This window comes from Takifugu rubripes, chromosome 14, assembly GCF_901000725.2.
Source record: "Takifugu rubripes chromosome 14, fTakRub1.2, whole genome shotgun sequence".
In the NCBI taxonomy this organism is placed as follows: Eukaryota; Metazoa; Chordata; class Actinopteri; order Tetraodontiformes; family Tetraodontidae; genus Takifugu; species Takifugu rubripes.
In genome coordinates, this window is record NC_042298.1 from 14205623 (window position 1) to 14223737 (window position 18115).

The window sequence follows — 18115 nt, forward strand, 5'->3', positions numbered from 1 at the left end:
TGCACTAAAAGTGGCGCCTGAGGCCGGAGGTGATCGGACAGACAGGGAAGGCGTGAAACAGACAGACGTGTCTACAGTGGAGAAAACGCCTCTCCTGTGGCCCATCTGCTACCACGGAGCGGCTCAGACTCGGGACTGTTGTCGATGCTTTTGCAGACTCGGGCAAATGCCGGCGGCGAGGCAAAGAGCCGAGGCCAGGCGAGCTCTTCATGACGACTGCCCGAGCCTTTTAACTCCTCCACATCTGAACCTGACACTCACAAGTTTCTCCTCTGCATGGGGGGGGCGACGCGAGTCTGTGGGCAGAGGAATGCAGCTCACATCTCTGCCATAGCAGCCGTCGAGGTATTACACTCGCGTGTTGGCGCTTGTCGAGGTGTGCGCACCTCCCCCTCCTGTATTAATAACCGCATGTCGTATTGCTGTACCGACCAGGCGGTGCTTCACTAGGCCGGGGTTTGCTTACGGGAAGATAGATGATGAACTCCCACACCTCTTCCTCTAATTTCCACAATTACTTCCCCTGATGTCTGCCTCGCCGAAGCGTTCCCAATCCCTGCGTGAGCAACCCCTGCACATCATCGCGCCGGCCCCTCCCCGCAGATGTTCCCGCTGCCAAGAACAGGCTCGTGAGGGCAGGAAGGAGTGCGAGGAATTCATTTATCAGTGGAAGAGTTCATAAAAATAACTCCAGACTTTTCACATCGACGCCGCAGAGTTCGCAGGGGGGAAAAAAAAGGAGATGCACGTGGAAGGGTTCACATGAACGCATGGCGGGACGGCCGACCTGTCCGCACGAGGGGTCGCCGTTAAGATGGAGTCGGCTGTGAAATTGCAGCGAAAGAGAGGCCTGCTGGTGATGACAATGACGGCTTCCTTTCTGTCTAATATAAACATACCAGCAGGATCACTTTTTCCCCCGGGGCAAAGCCATTGTTGCAGTTTGAAAGCTCTCCGAAGGCTTGAAACCTTCCCTTGATATTCCCCCCCCCCCCCCCTGCTCGTTTATTTGCTTGTATCCAGGTGACGTGCCAACCTGTCACATCAAGCTCAGACGGCCTTATTCCCTCGGAGCAGAGGTCAAAACAATTGTCACGGGAGAGGTGGGCGGGAGCGTGCGTGTCTCGACCACAAAGCGCCTCCCCAGAGACGGACATTCAGTCAACCGAGGCAGAGACAGAGGTTTTGACATCTGCATCAGTCAGAAACGCAGAAAGTGAGACTCTGATCCCCGAAAAGATTGAGGTGGGTTTTTTTTTCCATATTGCTGGGTTAAATGAAACCCATCTGGTTTACGTCAGGACACAGAGACGAATCATATCTGTCCAAATCAACTTCTGTGACATTACATGGCTAACAAGCAGAAGGTGAACGCCAAAAGTTATCTTTCACTGCCACTTGGAGCCGCCAAAGTGCAAATCTAATTTTACAAACTGTTTATTTTCCAGTGCAGGCATCCCTCATTCTTAATTACAGCATCAGTAGTTATAGTGGTGGCGACACTCTAAACCTCAGAATTAGAAAGTATTATTAACATGGTCTCTGAAGGCACTTTTTCTCATTTTTTCCTCCCCCAATTTGAACCACAGATGTGTTAAAAGTCACATATTTCTGTATTGTGAGGCAGAAAGAGGGCGTAAATGTACGAGCCTGCAGAGACACGACCTTACATTTCTTTTCCACCAGGTTTGAGCATTAAAGAAGTCTCCTTAATTTGGCTTCCAGCCTGCATATAAACCTCAAAATGAACCGAGGTTGACTCAAAAACAACACAAGCTCTGCAGATCGGTTGGTAAAACAACGCCGCAGCTGGAATGGAACAGACGAAGGACGGTGACCTCAAATGTGAGATCTGGAGTACTTTGTGGTTCCCAAAACTGGAGTTGTAAAAGTGCAGGGTGAGGCGACGCGAGTGGGGAGGTACGGTCGGTCTGACAGTGGTGTTAGTGTTCCCTAAAGGCAACTTTAAAAAGGTTGCATAATCCGTGGAAAGACTGCACAAGCTTTGAGAAGGACTGACTGACACTTTTAAGACGTCTGGAGAGAAGCGTGTGGAGCAACAGTCTTGGCAACAGCACAGGGCCGTTTTATGAAATGGAAATTCGTAGCTTAATTGATGCTAGTTGATACAAGCCGCGCTAACAAAGGAGGTGATGAAACGGTGACGACGCCAGTCGGACTCTTTTATTTCAACTCTTCACCGTCGGGTTTCTGCTACTGAGAAGAACGGCGCTGAAAAGAAAGGGAGAAAAATGGTAATTGGAACCTTTAATTTAGTCAGTCAAATGAAACTCGGGCTCGTCGTTCCAGTCGAGTCCAAGTCTGAACTGGAAGCTGCAGCCACGTTCACATCCTCCGCCCACATTATCGCCAACCCACGCAGATGGCCGACGCTGTCGGCGCGAACTGTCAACGGCCATCTCAAAAGCTTACGTGCACGCTAATCCAGATCAATCTCGTAACTAATTACCTTTAGCAAATGTTTCCATCTGATGGAGCTGGCACGTCATGCAAGTGCTAATGGACAAATCCCAGTTTACACTGTACCAGACAGCTTTTACCAGTATGTCAGTGCCCCATGGTGGGTCGTGATCGTACAACATTCCTGGGAAATAAAAACACACTCACCAGACGTGTCACACACACACTGAGCGAGCATCGCAGGTGCCGACACGTGTGTTAGCATCTTTCAGTTGCTGCCAGCGAACGCGGAGGCTGTTGGCCGGCGTTCCGGTCCACCCAACATGGACGTTTCTTCAGGATAAGTGCTGCATTTGTTTTTTGCCATCTTTCATTGAGCTCGTTTTTATTTTGGGTGGGTGTGGGTGGGGGAGAGGGGGGGAGGGAATTCCCAGATGCCTCAGTCATTAAGTGAGAATGTTGCCCTGTTATCCATAAGTGAACCGTCACTTCCTCGCGGCAAAAAATGAATTTGGCAGTGAATTATTGGCCGAGTCGCACGACGGGTAAAAGCGTCATTAATTTAGGTCATCGTGAAGTCTCACTTTGAAGTTAACGCCAGGCTCCCAGAAAAAAACTTTAAGCTATTTCTTCAATAGCTTTAACTTTCAGACAGGTTTTGAAGCGACAGTTTTTCAGATTTACACCCTGTGGCACATTTCCAGTGATAGTTTTGACCTGCTTCTTTTCCAGGTGAAATAACCACAATAAGTCTAAAAAAAAACCAATACACGCGACTCCAAATCAGCTGAGACTCGTTTTATTTGGGTAGATTACAAGTATTACAAAGGAAATTGGATGTTTTATTTGTCTCCACAGAACTTAAATGAACAGCCACCATCCCATTTGAATATTTGTTATTTGACCAAAAGCACTTAAAGTCAATTTAAACTGAAATGTCTCATATTTCACAAGTATTTCATATTATTCACAGAGTATTATCAATTAAAGAAGACCCAAACATCGGCCTAATACAGCAGCAAATTCACGATGTGCTCTTTGATTTAATGTCCTGGTTATCTTTCAGAGGGAAGTTTATGGGTTTTGGTGTGAACTGTCGTCACATTTCATTGCTATTAATCAAACTGTCAGATTGTAAATGTATTCATGGTCTGATCAAGAATCAGCACAGAAAGTGGAGAATTTACAGAGAGTTGGAGTAAAAACAATAAAATATCAAAGTTTAAAACATTACTAAACAAGAACACATCATAAACATAAGAAATAGCTTTAGCTGGGGCGGATTAAGGACATTAAAGTAGAATTCTTCAGCTGCCAAATGGGAAAAATAAAATTATTTACAGAAAATATGAAATGAGTCAAGCTAAAGTCTGCGATGACGACCAAGATGACAACCTTGTGTAATACCACATGTAGCCTTGGGGGGCGATGGCGAGTCGCTATGATGGCAAAATAGCCACAACAGAAATGAGCCGACATTCAGGTCTTGTTTTTGGACCATGACACAAAAAATAGAATTAACTTCAGATATTCCAGCACTGATAACAGATTGACACTATAAAGATTTCTTTGTTCAAAAGTAAACAAGATAAAGAACAATGTGAAACGCCTCGAACGCTGCGCCCTCGCCGCCGGGAGCACGTGGCCGATAATTAAAGGACACCTTTTAATGATTGAGTCTTTTACGGCGAAGGAATTTCAAACATGTCAAACGAAGGCTGAATGTTGCAATATGATGAGTTCAAGCTGGGATGCCAACATTTGGCTCGTAAAAAGCATCGGTCTAGACCATTAACGCGTTATAAAGCCAGCAAAGGTACCGTTATTGTCACCGCAGCACTGACATACAAGAGTGCAAACGATTACGAGGTTGACTTCTTTACGAGGTTTCTGTAAATGACGTCAGCTCCCTTTGATGCACGTTCGATATATGCCTGATGATTACGCTGTAATAAATTACAGAACGTGTTGATCTCTGGCCTGTAAAAGGGTTTCAGTACATTAAAGAATACAAGGAAAGCTGTTAGTGCCACATCTTTAATGTGCTCCTTGAACTTGTTAATGTATTTACTTTAATGTTGCGTAGGCAAAGGAAAACACCGAAGCCCGAACATCTGGATTTGGTTTTATGGAGCTCGTAAAAAGCTTCAGAATTCTCGAGCGTTCTCTTAAGAAATTTTTGTATCGCACAAACTCAGAATATGATATTAATGGTCCAGGTGGCAGGTTTGTAATATCAGCAGGCTGCTCGGGTCCATCAACAATCTACATTTGTAGCATTTTAAAGAGGGAAAAACGTTCATCTAAAACACCGATTCGCTAAAAGACGGACTTAAACTCTAGATTGTTGGGCAGATATGTGGCTCTGACATCTTCAAGGCATTTTTATGAACAAAAACAACTTCAAATGAGAATTTAAAAAATAAAAAGTAGAACAAACGGATTCAGAATACTCTGCAAACATTTGAAGCAAGCTAAAAAAAAACAAAACCAAAGTTTGTGAAGCCAAAGAACGTAGAGACAACAAACTGGAGTAAAAATCTACCGCTGGAGTTCTCACCGGGGGACTGGGACCCGTCTCTGACAGTGGAGACATTTAAAGGCACATTCTGCAATATTTCCCATTGCAGTTCTGATGTGACAGACACAGGATGGAATAGATGCGAAGCACCTGAAGCCACGTTCAAATTCACACCTACAACATTCCAATCTCCTTTAAAAGCAAAGGAGGGGACGTCACCTGCTCGCCGCTGCGCCCTTTTGTGTTAAAGAAGAGATTTCGCTAATCATTTAGCGATGCCGACACGCTAACGAGGACTCCAGCTTAATAGCTGACGTGTGTGTTATTCAGACACGTGTTGCCTGCCCCTAACCGTTACTCTTTTCTCATCGCAGCAGCTGGATCGCGCCGAGTTTCAGTCTAAACATGAATGAATTTGTTAGCGATTTCCAAACCAGCTCCAGGAGGTGCTTCACATCTGAGGGAAGAAAAACCACCTGAATCACAAAGAGAATGACTGTGTTCCAGAACTCTCCGAGTTAGCGGAGATGACATAATAAGGCCGTGGAGGAAATGTGGCCGACTGTGCCTTTAAATGTCTTGCGGGCTGCTTCAGAGCGAGAGCTTCGTTACTTCTTCTCAATCTTCAGCGACTGTACGAAGGCCCAAAGGTCCTTGACCACCTGAGGAAGAAGCAGAGATGAAATCATCCAGATGAAGTGCGAGAGGACACATGAGTCACGACTACCGCGGCGCGCTCCCGCCTCTGGGAACGCCGAGCGTGGACGGGGGCTGTCGGGGAGCAGCGAGGGGTTGGGTGGGGGCAGCGGTGCATACCAGAGTGTATGACTAGGTGCTCCAGGTCTGACAGATCTCAGCCTGGGCTGATGAAACCAAAGCACTTGCGCAGATGTTTCCACACGCTGGGATCAACAAGCTCTCACCAACACAGGCCCACCCCTCGGCGGAGCTTTCACCTGCCCCCGGCGCGACAGTTTGATGCTCTAATGTGATCGCCATCGACACTTCGACACTTCATCGAGGGAGCTGCCAGGAGCGGCTCTGCAAAACTAACATGCAGGTGCTCTTTTTCTCCTCTGACCTGACAGGCGGCATTAAGGGAGATTTAAGATTGAGACCGTATTTTTTGGGGGGGGGGGGGGGGTGGTCAAAGGCCTTGAATGCGAGCGAGGCTGGTACCATCGACATACCAACAGTCCCTTCATTAAGGCTACAAAAGACACACAATCCCGTAAATCTCAGGCTTGGCAGCTTTCCTCCCATTCCATCTCCCGACGGCCCGCCGACACACACCGAAGATAATTCAGAGCTCCGCCTGGGCTGGAGAGGCGTTTGAAGCGTGATGGACGGGAGGAAAAAAGGATCCATCCAGGCCCAGGCGCAGTTGATCCTGGGTCCAATAACAGCCGCGGACAGTTTTCAGTGATGGACCACAAACATTAATTACATTCGACGTGCTTATTTTTCTGTAAAAATCATCTCCTGGCACAGCTGCATGCAAATAGGAGCATTTCTGCAGCTTCCCTGATCAATGTTGTGCGGGGGAAATAAGAGGAATCGGTCAAACTTTCCCCGCGGCTCAGGTTCTGAACTTCTCCTGATTGATAACAGCTGCTGACTTTTTGTCTGGGCCCAGTTAGAGTTGTTTGATCCACCTGTTGGACTCACGCACAGATGCTATGAGAGCGCTGGATCCGTTTTATCACCACTGATCTGAATTAAACAAGTCAGGAGAGTCGCTTCTCAAATTGGTGACGGCACCAACAAGTCAGGAAGGGGGAAAAAAGCAAAGTTTGCTTTGAATTAAGAGCTTCTGAAATCCAGACCACAAAGTCAACTGATGCCTGGAAGAGCTGCGACGCTTCCTGGAAGCTAAATGCTAAAAGTTTGGAACCACCTTCTCAACACCATCGAGAACAGGAGACTTTTGAACCACAATCCTTTATAATTGGGAAACAGCACGTGTTGGGAAAAGGCAGGAAAATGAAGAGCGAGCCACTCACCTTCTTGTCTGTGATTTTGAAAGAGCTCTTCACAAAATTCTCAAACTTCTGCTCGGTCTTCGGCAGCGGTTTCCCCTGAAGAAAAGAGCCCATTTAATCAACAGCTTAAGCGCATCTCAGGCATTCAATTAAGAGCGGCAAAAAGAGGGATGACAGCCCTACCTCCTTGGCTGCCGTTGACAATTTGTTCTTAATCTCGGGCAGAGAGGAAGATTTAGACGGGCCGGCCTGGGCTTTATCTTTTCCTGGAGCAGGTGTCTAGAAAAAAATATAGGGGGCAGATAAGAAGCAGTGATTAATGGGTCATATAGAGCGACCTGTCCAGGCTGCAGATAAAACAGGGAAACTTTCCCATTATTCCCGATTGCATCTTTATTTAATCAGGGACAGATTTGCACAGCTTTCTGTTGAAATAAAGACAACTTTTTAGAAACGAATCCATTTGACCAGCAACAAAAGCCCGTCTGGGCCGCAGCCCTATCGTGACCCATTTAGTCTGAGTCTGTGTTTACAGCCTTGGCCTTGGCAACCAGCTGGAGGCAGATAAAAGCAGCCGAAAGGACAACAAATTCTAGCCTAATTACGCCATCTTTTGTTTTTACAAATACATCAGGTACAAATTAGGTTTTTATTGTTCACAAGCAGGAGAGGACAAGCCCCGACTCCGCACCGAGGAACGCCGAGTGTTTTTCAAATGTGGTTTTTCTTTGATGGTAAATCTTAAACCGAACCAACGCGGAGGTCAGAGTGTGGCCGATGGTCCCGACTGTGTCTCAATAAAAGTGAAAATGACAAACTGCAACCCAGACGGGCCGATGACCAAAGAGAGACCTTCTCCGCTCAAGATTTAAGCCTGTTAACGCGTCAGAAAATAACAGCGTTGGGGACGTTTCCCGTCTGTCGCCCTCTGGATGAGGGCTGCGGTACACGCCAGTCACCCCCCCTCCAGAAGACCTCTGTCCCCGGGTGAGACAGGGCGGACAGTGCACGTCCTGGTGAACACAACAACACAACGCGCGCACACACCATACGTGCAAACCGGCTGTTCCACCAGCCCGAGCGTGTTGCTACATGTGCAGCCAGTATGGAATCCGGTGAAATTGCAGGGTCTCATTGATAGCGAGAGAAAGAAGCGGGAAACAGCGTATGAGGACAAACTGAGTCACAGCATGAGGACGAGTAGACGCACCGGGTTTAATAACTGGTCCTCTTTTAATGGCGGGGCTGGCCTGCGAGTTCCCAAACAACAATTCTGTCCACGCCCTGATCTGCGTACACGGATGGTGTAACACTGATCAATAAACGCCACGTGCCTCCAGTTGAGACTTCAAAACACCGTCGGGACGTCCCGCTCCTACAAAACAGGGACAGGCTGTTAAAAGCAGGTGGAGCGACGTCTGAAAGACGCAATTATCTGTCCCTGTCCCCAACAGCGGTGCAGTTTATGGCGCAGATCAAAAGGCATAAAAATCCATCCGCGCTACAAAAGAAAAAAGGAGCGTTGGCTGGGGGCCAGACAAATGTGCTGTTTCTTTATTATTTATGGGGCAGCTCTCGACATCCTAAGGACAGCTGTGGACATGAAACAGCTGATAAAGACACAAAGCAAGCAAAGCTTTTTCATCAGCGCCAGACGCTGATTACAGATGACGCGGGACGCGGCCCTTAATCGCACACACGCTATCGTTTGATGCAACATCTTGTCTTCAGCGGTCGCGACGCCTCCGCTCAGCAGGTCTGCGCCGGGACGGTAATTGTCATTTGTCCGCGCGAGAGCCTCGGAGGCCGGCGTCTGGGTGAAGAACGGCTAAATTCTGGAACATTCCAAATCCGCTCGGGCCCTTTTGCCCTGCACGTCTGGATCTGACCTGCCTTTGCGGCGCGTGCTACACATCTGCGCTGCCGCGTGGGTCGTTTCCTGAAGGTTCCTGTCCTTCATCACCCCGACTGCGTGGTCATCTACTCAGATGCGACCTGTTGACTAAGCAAACTGCTTCCTCCGGTTCCACAGACACCATGTGGTCATCCTTTGGGTTACGTGCTGCACGTGCGAACGGCCGACTGACTGATGTCTGGAGCTCATTTGTTGGGCTTCGTCCTCATCCTTACAGGAATAACTAATGATCATATGAGACAGGCACCTGCTGAAACACATGTCAATCAGTGGCTAAAACAATGACTCACAGCCTGGGGGAGAAGTGGCTTTATGACCAACTTTATGACCGTGGCGTGTGCTTGAAAGAATCATCCCTAAACCCATCAATCAAAACACCCCAGCTGCGAGATAAAGTCATTTCAGATCGGCGGCGTTTACCAGCTCGTTACGAAAGACGGTGCAGCGACATGCTGGGCTGAGAGAGGTGAGAACTGGCAGCAGATCTGAGGAGCCCGTCTAATGACCAGTCACCTGTGTTTAGTAAAGAAAAAAACAGACATCCACGCCCGCTTCCTCTCTCCTCTGGGGCATCTGGAAGCGCGAGCCTCGCCAGACATCAAACGCTGGTAATGGGAGCAATTGGGAAAAGGTGTGTCCAGGAAGTGAGGGGTGTGAAGAGGTTGTGGAGAGGGAACAGTTGTTGTGCAGAAGTGGAGAGGGCCAGAACGTTAAACAGGCGGGACGGTTTCTGCCCGGGTTAGCTGCCCGTCGGCTAATCCCCCAGAGACACGGCGCTACGTCTGGACAACCGCCGCTGCTCGGTTACTCTCCCACCCTCCCGGAACGCCGGCTCACCGGGGAATTCGCCACTATCTCACCTCCACTATCCAGCTGAACCGGCTAAAGGATCACACCCATTTATTTTCATTGGAGAATTATTGAGGTGTCTCAAAGCTAACAGAAGAAACTTTTCTAACACACTCACACACACACACACACACGCAAGCGCACACGCGCGCGCGTGCGCGGTGGAGTGGAGCAGATTATTTGGTTGCAACAAAGGGCGGAGATGTTAGGGGTGGCATCAAAGGGGTCAGGCCACGGGGTCACAGGTTTAAACCTTCCCCCAGGAAACCCGTTTAGAGGTCAGGTGTGTTTGCTTAAAGAGTGGCAGAGTTCAAGCTGTGGGCTTTGAGAGGTGGCCGTCGGAGACATTCCAACTGAGAAATTAACTATCAGCTTGAGCTAATTGCAATGTGGTTTATCACATTCCTGGCAGAGCAACGACCCGCCTCTGCACTTCTCTCTTTTTTGGATTGTTTCAGGTATAAAGGCTGATACTGACAATCTGCTTCTTTATGGCCCTTTTTTCTTGAGATTTGGAGATTTTGAAAGGTGTTAATGTCTAAAACTTGTCTTTTTTAACACGCAAAGTGTATCTTTTTTTTCATGAAACTCAATTTTCTTCTTCTTTTGATGACTTTAGAAGTCAGAGGTCTTTCATTAGAGGGAGAATTTTAGCCTTTGACTGGTGCAGACCTAATTAATCTGCCAAGAAAATGAGGCTCTGGCCTTCTACAAAAAAAAGGAACGTTTCCAAATAAATTTTAAAACACCGTAGACAAACAGCAGGAGCAGGCCGAGGAGCGTGAGGGGAATGTAAAGCTTTTCTTACCTTCATCTGAGGTTTGCTGGACGATCCTGACGGCTTCTCAGCGGGTCCGTTTTGTTTCACTGGAGTTTTGCTCGTCTTCTTCGCTGAAGAGTCTGGAATCTAAACGAGAACAGCATTGATGAATCAGGTCCAGTTACTGAGGATTATGCTGAGAACAGCACAGTTCAGGACCTCCTGGTTGCAAACCAAACGTGGGGGGGGGGGGGGGGGGGGCGTTAAGGGTTCTTGAGATGAAAAGGTCTGAGAATCAATTCTTCAATAGCAGGAATGTCAGCACACTGTTGTGCTTCTCATGCTGCGTAGAACCGTTATCAACCCCAAAATAACTTCTTAGCTTTGGTAGCCGAGTTACATTCTTCTGAGAACTCGGACATCAAAGCCCTGAGCCCCAGTGTCGTTCCTATAAATTAGAATCGGCACATAACGATGATGCGAACCACATTTGAAAAGCGTTTTGCAGTTGAAGTTAATTTTCTTCAGAGCTCTTTGTCATGATGCGTTCGTGGTGCAGCATGGTTGTAATAATAACAACGCATGTGTGGTCTTCTTTAAAAAGCAGAGATGACAAATGAACACAGTCTGTAACAAGATGCACGGAGGACAACAACATCACGTCATTGCCGGTTTTAATGACCTGCAGTTTGAATTAATATCATAACGAAACATAACTGCGAGCGAAGCCGCGGCTTCGTGAGTTTCCCACACTGGAGCCCAAACTGTCAACTTTGCCACCTTAGATGTAATTACCATGTAATAGCTGAGGCAAGTGCCTGCACTTCCTGAGCACCAATCACAGGTATTCAGCCTGGAATGGACTACAAGTGTAATTGGCTGTGTTGACATAACTGCTACAAGGTAATTACATGTTATTTCCTCCAGCGATGCCTCGTAACACAAGCGGCTGGAGGACGTTTCCAGGCCGTGCAGTTGCAAAGTGTTTAAGCAGCCAATTTACATGAACTGTAAAATATTAGACACCAAGCACCAGAAGAAGTCCAATTCCTTTAGTTCAGCAGCAAATCATGCTGCTAAAATGGTTTTATTACAAGGTGGAACTGGGAATATAAAGTCAGATTTTTACAAAGATGAATGCAATTAAAAGTTGAGCCAGAAAGTCCAAATCGGCACGACACTATTGCAATTTATGGTTGTGCAAAGGGAACATTTAACAACTTCTCAGAATCACATCATTCTGAGAATAAGTTTGGATTCACAGAATCATCTGGCTGTTCTCAGACAAAACGATCTCTTGTGTCATTTGAGCCCTCAAAATAGTGTAACTTAAACGTAGTGGAGCCTTAAGTAGCGTCTCATGTCACAATGACTCGTCTTAAATAGCGTGTGACTCGGACCAGTAAGTCCTAATTAAGCTAATAATTCAGATCTGCCATCTAACTTTGCTGCACGTGCTCAAACACGAAGGCTAAAAATCAGGTGACGGACCCGAACCCATCCGAGCGGAACGGCCCGAGCGTGCAACAGCACTCCTAAAATACAGCTGAAATTTAGCCGTGTCCTCAAATGTCCCATTATAATTCAATATGTCTCATCAAAGAGCAGCATCTGTGCCTGGCCAGGCTTCCATGCCAACTTTCTCAAGGAGAAAATACAAATTAAAAACTATCAGACGCTAGAAATAGAGATTCTGCTGCCTGGTTGGGCACCAGCCAAAAACACGGGTCATTAGTTAATTATCTGTCTGTACGAGAGACACGACAGCGAGACGGACGTGATGCCAGGAGCTCCGATTTTTACTTCAGGAGGACAAAAAAAGAGGGGGAAAAAAAAAAAGACAACCTGCTTAATTTCAGCACCTTTGTTTGTAAGGGCTGAGATGGGATGTGAAGGAGTGAGAAGAGAAAAGCCAGGGAGGAACTGAGGGGAGGACAGAACAGAATAAATCAACAGGTGACAGAAACGCTCAGCTGTCATCTGAGCCCGAGGCCAGATTGGCGCTCACGGCGCAGGTATGTGCATCTGCCCCGCTTTGATCTTTAGCCTGGCACAGTTCGCACTACAGCCTCTTTAAAACACGATGGCGGGGGGGGGGGGGGATCGCAAACAGACACCAGTGAGGGAACGAGACAGACGTGCGCACGCTCCCACGCAGTTGCAAATGCGCTAACACGCAAAACAAGTGTTCAAAGGCGGCGGCCAGGTGCACAACTGAAACGGCAGGAGAGGAGATAAAAAGCAGCAATCACGTGGACGGCGGGATGACAGAGGGACAGAGATATGCAGGGCTGGAGAGGAATGAGACATCCTCCCCACAACTGGCACACACACACACACTTCTGCTCAGGAATTAAGGTTTACAGAGTTTTACAGTTGGTTTTTTTTGCACGCACGCACGCACGAGGACGTGCACGCTGAACTGTTTACAGCACGTTCACCCCTCTGACGGCGCGGGTGCGTGTAAAGGACGGGAGGATGCCATCTTGTTGGTGAGGCAGAATTCAAGCAGATTACAGAGGAGAAATCCGATCATTACGCCCGGCGGACCCTGTGTTTTACTTGTGGAAAACAGGTGGGTGCATGAGCCGACAGGATGGAAAAGTCTGTTTGGACGGTCAGCGAGTGCAGCGATGGGAAGGGCCCCTCTGAAATGGAGCCCTGCTAGCGGAATACGCTCCGTCAGAGTTTAAATGATGCAAGTGGGGAGTGGGCAGAGTGAAGCAAGACGGGAAAATTCCTCTCGTGCGTGCTCACGTGCGCAGGCCTTGGCTACTCTGACACCTGCTGGTCAACTGGGAACACTGGGCGGATTTTGTCTTGACAGACAAAAGTCACATGATATCAATCCCATCACAAAAAGTGCATTTTCAATTAACACTGGCAGATTAAAAATTCCTTTTCAGGCGTTTCTCAACTCAAGAGATCAAAATGACGGCAGCGTGTGACCTGCAGTGACTTCAACAAGCAACAGCCTGTAAATAATAACAGCACTCATTCAGAAACCTCCCACCAGTTTCCAAAAGGGTTTTTTCCCCAGCAGCACTAAAGCTGACTCACTTTTTTGAGCGTTTTCTTCTGTGGTTTCACATCTCCATCGCTGTCATCATCTTCATCACTATAACGAGAGAAAGAAAAAGCTCATTAAAAAGTTGTCAACTCATAAATATGTATTAAAAAAAAAAAAAACACACTCATCGTCATCCTCTTCACTGTCATCTTCATCGTCAGAATCCATCTTTAGTTTTTTCTACAAACAAGGTTCAGAATTCGGGTCAGAAACTTGAGAAACAGCAGCAAAACAATCTTAACACATATTTCACTTAATAGTTTTAGTTTTCTAATTGAAGGCAGATCTGACGCTCAATGATTACAAGAACACACCAATGGGGGCTTCTTCCCTGACACCAGACTTAGAGGCCGCTTCACTGGTGACGTGTTGTTCTCCTCCTCCTCCTCCTCCTCTTCACCATCTTTGACTCCTACAGAGAAAACTGTGATTAGTGAAACTGCAGAATAAACCATGTTTTAAACACTTTTACAGGGCAAAATTTAGACCAACTGCGGAGCCTCATCCTGTAAACATCTTCTGGATGTGCTCACCTGTATTTGTAAAAAGTGAATACTCACGAATAAAATGTTGCCCGCTGATGTGAACTGGACCAGAACCGGCCTGGAGACGGAAGGTAACAGGAGGCATGATCTCAAACCCACCTAAACTCATCTGGGCCGGGAAGGGTGGGAAAAAGTTGACAATAAGAAGGTCATTTGGAACCTTAAAAACATGAAGCCAAATTCCTCATGATGTGCACTCACAGAGGGCATGATGGATGGTTTGAGGACGGCCAGTGGTACTTTGGTACTTTTTCCATCATACGTGAGACCTTCGATTTCCACCATGTGGAAATTGTCTTCAGCTTCAGCCCCCACACACACCTGCAACAAACCAACACAGCTCAGCGTGCAGCACTCCCTCCAAATCACAATGCACTTGTCATTAATTTATTCGGTTTATCCTGTTAAGAGTGGCAGAACGCACTAAATGAGCACAGAACCCACAAGAAACGACTGTGCAGTTTGGTGCACAGGTGCACAAGCATTAACAAGCTCGGTGGACCGTTGCACGGTGAGAAAGAGCGTTTCTTACTGCTTTGAGTGACAGCTGCTGCTCCGTATCATCGTCTTCCACGTCAATTTTGAACTCCCGTTTGTCAGACTTGAGCGTACACCCTTGAGGAAAACGGCATATGCAAGGTATAACTAACCGAGCGTATGTAATTGTATGTAAAACAACATACGGGAATGCAAAATACTGTTTACTATGCAGTTTTCTTCTTGCTGTGGTGAGGTATCTCCCATTACCCGTGCCCTGTTTAGCTAGCTAACAAAGAGTGGGCAAGATAGCATGCCATTTTACGTTAGCTAACTTTGCTCCTAATGATAAAATTCTGCTTCTGCATGATGACGTGCAAACTAAACGGACTATACGACCGATCAAATAGAAGTCCGTTATAGTTAGAGGGCTCACCAAACAAATAGATTTGGGGTCTGCTCAAATCTGAGAAGTCGTCCTCCATCTTTACAGTGGTGGCTACACTTCCGCAAACCGTTGTGATTGACATATTCCTGAGCCAATGGATGGGCAGAACGCCCCCCGAGTTGATAACCATTCAGCCAATAGAAATTGCCGTTTTGCGGGACGATATACGCTGACGTTCTAATACTTGAACGCTAGGTGGCGGTGTCGTTTAAGGTCATTCATTTCTAATGCCTGGTTAATTTCTACTGACGGAACGCTTTAGTTTACAGTAATAAAGGAAGAATTATGAAGTGCATACATAAACAGATATAATGTAGTCACGTTTTAATGAATCAATTTCTTCCCTTGCTCTTCATAGTTTTTTTTGTTTTTTTCAATGATCATTGCACATTTTTGAGATGTTTCCCTTATGCCCACCACTTAATCTTAAGACTGAATTAAAAAAAAGGTCATTGGACAGTAATATTAAAAGCCCAGCCCAGGGGGCAGCTGGAGTCTTTTAAGAGTCTTCTGTGATTATTAAAAACACTGAATATAAAACGGAGAGCATTAAGCTAAACTCTGGATCACGAACCGGCAGCTTTGGGACAAAGAAACCACCATTTGACCTTATTTGTCTGAGTCTCCAGAATGAGAGAATACATCTAATGGAATTTAAAGCAAGATATTTTACATTATGACATGTCTTTTTGACCTTAGCCAGTACTGTGTCAAAAGCAGGCCCCTACAGAGCAGGTGTTGAGTCACAGGACCTGTATTGAAGTAAAAGAATGAGCTGTCACCGCGCATGACTGAAAAACCCAGGACATGTGCTCCACACTGCCAGGACGAGGATCCATTCTCACGACTCGCACGGCATTGCTCAACACGTTTGCTTTGCACGAAAACAGATTCCTGCAAAAGTGTGTCGGAAAGATCGTAAACACTTCTCCATTTTTCTCAAATGTGATCGCTGGATTTCCAGCATTCAGACCAGCCAAACAAAACTAAAACCAATCCAAGTCATCTATTTCAGGCGGTTTAAATCAGACATGTCGGCTGTCGTGTCAGCTCGTTGCTCCAGTGTCCTGAGAGCAAAGGCGACTGAGTCAACATGCTTCATTGTCTGCATTATTTGACATCTACTCAGAATTTGCAAACTGTACAGATGAGCGCACATCAAAACATGGGCTGGAGACTCATCACAGCAGAAGACAAAACGCTATAATGCATCTGCCAAATGTAATCTTCCAAGCAGCTAACGGAGCGTGAAGTTATTTTAAAGTCAGAGCCTCGTAAGCCTTTTATCAACAAAGGCTCAGGCACTGACACATTAGCAACAGTTTAATGGGCTGTGTTTGCTTTTCAACACAACCCGAACGCAGCTGTCCAGGTGCAAACCAGGCTGGAGAAAACAGCCCATGGCGCCGATCTTCCTGTTGAATTCTTTGTCCAGCACAGGATCCTTCTGGATCTGGAACTGCCCTCGTGCACTCGACTCTTGCACGCTTCTCTGTTGAACGCAGCTATAGTTTTACTTTTAACATATACGCAGTGTGTATACAGACGATACGTATGTCCTATGTTGTGTTTCTGGCTGTTATTATAGAAGTCAAGAGTGGTCCAAAGGTGCTAAAATAGATCACACTTGTCCACGCTGTCATTAGAATTCATCACAAATAATGCAGAAGCTCTGCGTTTGTATTAGCCTCTTTTAAGAGCCGATTAGCCGGTTAGCCTGGAGGAGAACAGTGTTTCCACACAGCACCACAGTTCCTCCAGTTAACACGACACCGGACGTCCCGCTGCACCTGCCCCAGACCTCAAACCTATAGATTAAAAGCATGAAGTCAGTTTATTCTAGCAGGAGCTTTAGCAGAGAACCTTTCAGCTCCCTGAAGCTAACGTTTACAGTCTGAAGGTCAGCGTTGAATGTTTGCTGCTCCTGTCACACATCCAATCAGATGACGGGAGCGGACGGAGCGTGACGCAGAGCTTTTGTAGTCAATCGTTTCTTTGTGACCCCTGCTCAGCTCCCAGCGCCTGATAGGAAGTCTGATACCCCCCCAGCCTCCCACTCCTGTTCATCTTGTGCGGTGACATTTTACTGGATAAGGCCGGCTGTTTGGAGCAAAGGGGTGGAAGCACAACAGAACCATGTCGAGAGAGGAGAGCGATCTGTAAGCACCTGTAGTAAAACACAAAGCACGGTTTTGAAAACAGCCACGGGAGGAATTTTCCTGGAGTGGGCCAAGTCACGTCTTCAGGGCGCCCGAGACAGCCAGATGAAAGGTGCAGGGGGGGGCTGAGGAAACGGGGGTTACCGAAGCGTCACCTGGAGCTCTGCCTGCGAGTGACAGGATCTCAACTGAGCAAGACGGCCCGAAAACCCAGAGAGCGCCATGTTTTCCAGAGCTGGGGGGGGGGCTGTTGCAGACAGCTGTTCCCAAATTAACGGTGCCACAATTGACTGGTGGATCCCACTGAGAGAGCATATGTAAGCTGCCCCCCCATAAAGCTACACGGGAGAGGAGGCGGCGGCGGCGAGGCCCAGATTCTGTGCATCTTCTGATCAGGAAGACTCATTCACGGCCAACATGAACGATGCGTTTACTGAGCTCGGAGATAGGCGGCGGTGTTTTTTTTCTTTTTTCCTTTGTTATGACTCGAGCGATGAGCTTTACGTGATAGCGGCGATAAAAATGTTTGGGGCTGGTCGGTGTCTGTGGCCGCGATTCAGCCAGACAACAAAGGGAGAAGAATTCCTCAAAAAGGCGTGGGTGACGGCTGCTGGCGGCGGTGGAGCTTCGGCTAACGTGAGCGCGCGGCCGCCACTTTTCCCGACTTTAGTCCAGCGTCGAGTGTCAATTGGAAATGTTTTGTGCAACTTGGAAGAGCAAGAGCTCGTAAACTCTTTAATTTGAGGAATGTGAGCTGCCAAAGGTCCTGGGAGAGTCCGTTTAACCGTCGTGAATAATGCAAAGAGGACGTCGCAGAAGGTTGTGGGTTCGACTACAGGAGGAGCTTTTTTATGTGGATTAGTCACCTTCTCCAAGTGTGTGTGTGTGTGTGTGTGTGTGACTAAGTTTAATTATTTGGCAATTTACAAGTGTTGAAATAGAGTGATTCTAATAAGGGTGTTTGATGA

At 47.1% G+C, this 18115-nt stretch overlaps 1 protein-coding gene across 2 annotated transcripts; it reads right to left on the reverse strand.

Moving 5' to 3' along the window:
• Window positions 1-3198: 3198 nt before the first annotated feature.
• npm1b (nucleophosmin 1b) lies at window positions 3199-15087 on the reverse strand. Of its 2 annotated transcripts, XM_029847226.1 has the most exons (12): window positions 14977-15087; window positions 14596-14678; window positions 14265-14384; window positions 14079-14172; window positions 13833-13930; window positions 13643-13698; window positions 13509-13566; window positions 10497-10595; window positions 7108-7203; window positions 6946-7020; window positions 5511-5604; window positions 3199-5399 (listed from the first exon to the last, which is right to left on the reverse strand). In XM_029847226.1, exons 1-11 carry the CDS (start codon window positions 15068-15070, stop codon window positions 5551-5553), a joined length of 927 nt encoding a protein of 308 aa, XP_029703086.1. In that variant the 5' UTR covers window positions 15071-15087; the 3' UTR covers window positions 3199-5399; window positions 5511-5550. The 2 variants fall into 2 exon arrangements, with proteins under 2 accessions (XP_029703086.1, XP_011609294.2); XM_011610992.2 differs by having other exon boundaries at window positions 3199-5604.
• Window positions 15088-18115: the final 3028 nt, after the last annotated feature.

Coding starts and splice junctions, on each gene's coding strand:
- npm1b (XM_029847226.1), bottom strand. CDS start 15,070: ATGTCAATCACAACGGTTTGCGGAAGTGTAGCCACCACTGTAAAGATG. Junction 13,567..13,642: donor AGTGAAGAGGATGACGATGA/GTGTGTTTTTTT, acceptor CTCTCGTTATAG/TGATGAAGATGATGACAGCG. Junction 7,021..7,107: donor TGTCAACGGCAGCCAAGGAG/GTAGGGCTGTCA, acceptor TCTTTTCTTCAG/GGGAAACCGCTGCCGAAGAC.